The sequence below is a fragment of the Branchiostoma belcheri genome, unplaced genomic scaffold, assembly GCF_001625305.1.
Source record: "Branchiostoma belcheri isolate BF01 breed outbred unplaced genomic scaffold, Haploidv18h27 scaffold31, whole genome shotgun sequence".
NCBI classification, from domain to species: Eukaryota; Metazoa; Chordata; class Leptocardii; order Amphioxiformes; family Branchiostomatidae; genus Branchiostoma; species Branchiostoma belcheri.
This window is the reverse complement of record NW_017803921.1, coordinates 2,374,784-2,381,765: the sequence shown is the minus strand read 5'-3', so window position 1 is coordinate 2,381,765 and position 6,982 is coordinate 2,374,784. Positions and strand designations below refer to the sequence as shown.

The following is a 6,982-nucleotide window of genomic DNA, read 5'->3' as shown; positions in this document are numbered from 1 at the left end:
GTACTCGTTGGTGACAGCCATACAATCTTCGGGTGTACGCCTGAGGAATATTGGATGCGAAATGTCAAGCAAAACACCTTGGGCCGCTCGTCTCTATTCTTCTAATCATATTAGAGTCTACTCTATAGCTACTCTTTGTACTCGTTGGTAACTACCATGCAATCTTCGCGCGTGTACGCCTGTGGAATATTGGATGTTGAATGTCAGGCAAATGCCTCTGGCGCCGCGTCTATATTCTAGCCTTTGAAAGACCTATACTCGTTACTCTTTGTGGAAACCAGCGACATTAGGGAGGGCCTGCATGGGGGTAGTGACTGCGAATTACCACGGTGGAATTACGCAAAATGTTCGCGTTAAAGTTGTTACGTTGAAGTTTCAGAGCTGATTACGACTTTACGCTTTGCGGCTAATGTACTATACTAGTATATTACGAATTACGCTGATTTTTGGGGAGGCTGCCAACGGATTAAGGAGACTAAAAAGGCCTGGTTACGCCTTACAAAAAAAAGGGGAATGCAGGCCCCCATTAGGCTAGGGAGCCCGCGGAAACTACGGAGGATGGCACCAGGCTACTTTGTGCCTTTTGTGGCCGGGGATCATTCGACGCATTTACGATTGCGGAATATCTAATGTCGAATTTCAAGCGAAACGCTTTAAGCTCTGTCTGAAACCCTATTTTTCTGTTCTTTACATAAACTGTATATGTACTACTCTTTGTTTCATTTGCAGCTCAGGTACAACCTACTCGTGTACGTGTGCGGATATTGGATGTTAAATGTCATGCAAAACGCCTAAAGCTCTACGTATTCTTCTATTAACCTTTGTAAAATCCATACACATACTTGTTACTCTTGTTTCTTTCCCGACCAGTGAACGCTTATAACAAATTGGATGCCGAATGTCAAAAAAAAGCTTCGAGCGTCTCAAAACGGGATTCTTCTAATCATTGTAAAATATATTCAAATTACGACAGACCAACTGATGTGCTATAATTCGAAGTCGGTAGTTGAAGCCGTGGTCTATGACCGGCAAAGCGCTCTGGTCTGATAGACTTTGAGACGTCAAACTAGGTTCAACATCTTCTAACTAGTCTATGGCCGGATAACTCCCCTTGTCAGTTACATTCCTTTTTAGACCGATTTCTATTATTCATTCAGCCTGCAAATGAGTCTAATGGAGTCTACAATCTTCCACTCCTCCTAGATACAGGACGTAAAATCTGTATCTAAGGGCTATTGACCGGCAAAGCGCTCTGGGCTGACAGACACTGAGACGTCAAATAAAAGGCTTAACATCTTCAATCTTCCACTCCCTTTTGATGCAAGGCGTAGATAGAATCTATATTTAAAATTCTCTTACCGGCAACTGTCGTGATGCCGGCAGCCTAGATGACTTGTAACAATCCACTTCACAAAACCTTTATAGCACAATTATAGCTACCTTATTGTAGTCTCCGTCAGACTAACAACGCGCGTTCAAAAATAGTAAAAAAAACAAGCTCCTATTTCTTAAGCAGACACCGCCCGTAGGTAGCTAGAACCAGCCTGTGATACAAAACAGGCAACCGTTTTCCGTCAGTGACATCGCAATTTTGCATCACAGATATCAGTATGCTATAGGATAGGGTTGATTCAAGTTACTACATTAAAAGAATGACCAGAAAATTGACTCTGAAAATCCAGTTTTGTCGCCCTGAAATTGCACTGATGTCGTTAATGTACGATCGATGCCAACAACTTGTTTGTTGCCAGTGGGGTCATTGACCGGAAAACCTTGGGGTCATTGACCGGAAAACAGTTTGATTCTTCAATTCAGATACGCCAAACATCTGCTTGGATGTTATACAGGCATGCAAAATTATATTTGTCTTAGATGCGGACAGAGGAAGAATAGGAGGGACTCCAAGCTACTCCCGACCCAGCGCCAACCGTGGTTGGGGAGTGGTCGGGGTTTTTCCACAATAAATTCCCCTAAATAAAATACAGTCACGAACTAGAAAGGTAACATTTGCAAAGCAAAATGCATAATGTTTGCCTTCGCATATGGTCTGCTCTGTTAATTCTTACTCAAACACATTCACATACATGTACATGGTGACAGGAGTCTAAATCCCTCCTGCTAAAAGATTGCAACATGATGTAACCCAACACCAGTTACCATGGTAACAGACGCCTGATTCAGGTAATTGACCTTCTGTGTTTGGAACGGAAAAAGAGGAAACAGAGCAAAACCAGTAGCTTTCCTCAGGTAAATATAAGCACTTTACGAAAGGGTGGGCCTAGCAGTAACAGATATGGTAAACAGAATACAAGCAACAAGGTATCCTGGGGTCGGGAAATTCTATATCGGGTTCAGCCGCGTTCGGAAATTACTAATGAGAATAGGGGTGATCTGAGATTACTGGGTTCGGGTTGTAATGTATTTCTAATCAGGTCTTTGATCGGATTTCATAGATCACATGACACATCCTCTGGGCACTGTCTTCTGTCACATCTTCTTCAATGCAATAGGGCCACTGGTGTAACGTAACGCGTATGATGTGTATGTATAACGACGTGAATAGCATATATATGCCCTTACTCCCCAAACCTACGGTTGTTATAATTCAGTATGATGCGCATATACGTATATATGATGTTTATATATAGCAATATGAATATAAATTCATAGACATGGGACCGATAAAATCTGGTCCATGGGGACACTATAGACAATATTCTTAGTGATTGTGTCAATGGGAAAAAACAGCAAAAGGTGGTCACATTGGCCAGGTGGTCATTATGTAGGCCGGGGTAATTACTAGTACTAGTACGGGGTTGACTCTACATAATGGCTAAATGATCTATCATGTAGAGGTGGTCACTAGTAATACATGTTTGACTGTATACCATTGGTCAGGTGGCCCTTATGTAGAGGTGGACGCTGGTACAAGTTTGTCTATATATCAATGGCCAGGTGGTCCTAATGCACTGGTGGTCACTAGTACCGGTTTGTCAGTATATTAATGGTCAGTTGGTCCTTATGTACATGTAGGGGTGGGCCTAGGTTTGACTGTATTGTTGTATAGAACACACATGTTGAGTATACCGTACCTCAAACCTGTTGGAAGGTTGTCCAGTCGTCCCCGCCAAGTCGGCCTTCACAATGTCCATGTCCGTCTCCTCGTCTGTCCCTTCTTTGTTCCCGCTCAAACGGGCGAGAATCTTCAGGTCATTGACCTTCTTGTGCTGCGTGACGTCGCCCACCACGGCCACGGCCACCCTGGTGGAGGCACAGCCCATCCCGCGGCCTCCTGCTGCCTCACCGCCCGCGTCACCTCTGACGTCAACCGGCCCTGCAACCGGAGAGGGGCTTAAAAATCAGCGCCGGACGGAAAATGATCCTCGGGTACATTTAGGGCGGAAGTTTGATTAAGCCATTTTTCTGTCACTAATACCCTGAACACACAATGGCAGATGCACATGTGGGTTTTACGCTTCTAGCGTGAACAATTCGCACGCAAGGAATTATCAAAATGGTGGTAAGAAAAAGAGGTAAGGAAAACCCCCAATTCTGCCCCTCGCACATTGCCGAAGTGTGCATAATGAAATATTCCCCTGTCTGCGCGCTGACGCACGTTCTACGCACGCTCTCGCCTGCGGGTATTTCACGTTTCAAACCACGAATCGTGAATAACAGGAATCATATATCACAGCTAGAATTTGGCAAGTTGATATTCCTTTGTGCGAATATACAAGTCACCAAACGCTGACTTCAACCGAATGCTTTAGAGTTAGATTTGATTTATTAGGCTGTATAAAATGATAATTGGATGCCCAAATAAAATCTCTAGATGAATTCGACTGGTTGACATTATGAAAGATAAAGACCCTAATCCCACTAGGATAAAATTGTGCGGATTAAACTGAATTGATTCGCTTTGATCCGGCTTCAATCAATTCGGCTCGATCTGGACAATTTTTGCCTAGTGCGAAGGGGACCATAGTTTCGTGCGTACATATTCTGAAGCCAAGGATGTGACATTAATTATGAAAGATATCATGGATAACCCAATGGTACGGTAAAAATTTGGCAAGTTTCTATTAAGGATATTTCAGAACGTGAATAGTCCCTGAGTGAACTGTAGCGCCAAAGATATAACATTGCCTGACAGGAGTCATGAATCATAAGCAGGAAAATTGAGCAAATTGACATTAAGGATATATTTCAGGGGTGAACCCAAGCGACAGGAAAAGTTACGTAGCAGGATTCATGTGCGTGTTTAGGACTATTTATGATATTCAGGGAAAATTTGGCAAGTTGACGTTAAGGATATGATATTTCCGTACGTGAAGAGTCCAGGTGTGAACTCTGGTGCCGAGGAGTCATGGATTACGTCATGTTGCCGGAAAATATCGCCTAATAAGTTGACATTGTTACATCATCGTTTGCGACCTTACCACTGAGATAACTCACATACCAAAGCCTATTCACCCCCTACCTCAAGGTAAATTCCACACGTTTCATGTGTCGACGTCTGTGTCAAAATATTCAAAGCATTTTGACGCGGTGGGTGTCACCGTGGGACCAGGCTGGGCAGAATCAACCGCCAACAAGGATCTAAGGCCCTTTTCCTACTAGGAAAAACCGAATTGATTCGCTTTTATCCGGTTTTGATCCAGCTCGAAGCCGGATCAAAACGAATCAATTCGGCTCGATCCGGACAATTTTACCCTTGTGGGAATGGGGTCTAAGACAGCCTCTTCCGGACTAAGACAGCTACAATTTTGTACGACACAGGAACGACAGTCCCAAGAATGTTTGCCATCGTCAGACGATTGTACGACCTATATGATCGCGCCTACGCACGTTTTCGGTGATGTAAATATTTACATGCACATATTCCCGCATGTTATTAGCAGGCACATCTTTTAACAAATGTTATCATGTACAGATCACTCTAACCTGGAGTGTTGCATTATAAAGCAAACATAAGGAATATGACCACAAGTTTATCCCATCGATATCGGTAAATTGGCGCGTTTTAATTTGGTATAGCTTCCATTGCCTTCAAAAACAAAATACTAATTATATATTTTGTTTTGTTTTGTTTACAATAATACCATGATGTTTGAGTCAGTTCCTTTTATAGATAAAAAAAACATATGTATATACGCCGTAGCTCGTTGTATACAAAGCCTCGGAAAATATATACCCAGGTATATACGTAATTACTGAGGTCGTCTGATGTACCTGTAACTCACCTGTGTGACAGACGTGCGTCTCCTCTGATGTGTGCGGCACCTCAAAGTCTCAGGTGCGCCCGTTCCCTCCCCCACCTGTCCCGTGTACACCTGTACGGTGTGTCCTCTCCACCTGCCGGTAACGGATGAGTCTCACTCCGCCGAAAATCCGCCGCGATCCTCCCCAGCGCCGTGCTTAATCCCGCTGCACGCCGCCCGCTCGCTGATTCCGACTGGCGCGCGGTGAATATCGTATTAACGGTGGGAACTCGAGCTCCAAGGCAATCAGTGACTGAACACGCGAATGAAAAAGCCGATAGGCTGGCGGCCAGACCGTCTCAGTTTTCCCTGCAGCTCTACGGCGCAGTTCTCCCGGCTAGGGTCTGATTAGCGCACGCTGGGGTCTTTACGGGGTCCAGTTTCAATCAGTTCGCCAACAATGGAGGGCAATTAGTAGAAACGTCGGCTGAAAAGGTCTAGCATGTCATGCCTTATACATAGTAGGACGTAAATAGAACACCCCTTCGCCGGCGCCTGTGAAGAATTGGAACCAGGCTAGACCGTGGCCGGTAAGACACCCCTAAGTCGACCTCTGTAACATAGGAACCAGGCTAGAAGTAGACAGTAAAGCAACCCTAAACCGGCCCGTGGAGATGGAACCAGGCTAGAAAGCTGAAGGCCAATAATTTGATACTTGGCGTCTTAGGTTTACTTTCGGCCTCCTGCTATCATGAATGTCTTTGAGAAGTACTGCAAAAGACGCGCCATTGACGTCATCACTCACCAGTTATCAAGGCATGAGTCTGGTTAATTAGTGCCGCAGACGGGATCCACGTCAGAAGGTTTACTGAAACTACAGGATAACACGAGTATGATTCTGTACATTCAAGGAGCAAATTGTCTGATTAATTAGGAAACATAAAGTGACGCAAACGGAGACGGAGACGAATTTGTGTTACGGTAAGAAAAGAAAAGAAAAGAAAGGCTAAACCTGAAATCAGAAATTATCAAAACGAACGGACAAGAACCATATATCAGATTTCACTCTGATGTATGCACCATGTATGTGTACAGATATTCATTTATTACTTTAAATGATGTAAACTGTATCTTATATATATAATATATATACACGTTGTCTGGAATATTACCTCTTCCCTCGTGACCTCATTGAAAAGCGACCTGCAGGTAGATTTGAGCTTCTCATGAATAAAGAAACAAGATCAAACAAACGACCTCCAGCTAAGACGTGGGTTTCTCCGCATCTTTACTTTCACTTTCCGAGGATTAAGCGGGATTGCGTCAGAGCCGTCCTGGCATCCTGCTGAAATCCGGGCAGGTTTCGTCGCGATTTTTAAAAAGACAAGATGAAAGCCAGGAATACATCAAACGCGTCTCCATAACAAACCGACACCTGACTTTTAAGAATTATTTCTTAAGTCGGAAGATTTATAAAAGGAAGAATCTGGAGACAAGCAGGACGCAAAGTGGTATTATGACGTACTCTGTGTGCTAGTTGAACAAAACAACGGCGCGGCCTCGTCGTCGTTAGGCCGTCATAAGATTGTGATACCGCGCACAATTTTGAAACAAGCTGTGACAAAACCGACAGCCGACAAGACAGGTTTTCCCGTAAAAATACAGCAAATTTTCTGAGAGGGCTACGAGTAAGAGAGGGGGAAGATCAGGGAGGGCTACGAGTGGGGGAGGGGGAACAGCAGGGAGAGTTACGGGTGGGGGAGGGGGAACAGCAGGGAGAG

At 44.2% G+C, this 6,982-nt stretch overlaps 1 protein-coding gene across 1 annotated transcript in view; it reads right to left on the bottom strand.

Annotated features, from left to right (window-relative positions):
* Window positions 1–3,404, bottom strand: part of LOC109474621 — a 7,434-nt gene extending 4,030 nt beyond the window's left edge. Inside the window, exon 1 of the mRNA XM_019774967.1 lies at window positions 3,093–3,404. Coding sequence (XP_019630526.1) covers window positions 3,093–3,281 — 189 coding nt within the window. The 5' untranslated portion in view covers window positions 3,282–3,404. The remainder of the gene's footprint in view (window positions 1–3,092) is intronic.
* Between the last annotated feature and the right edge of the window lie 3,578 nt (window positions 3,405–6,982).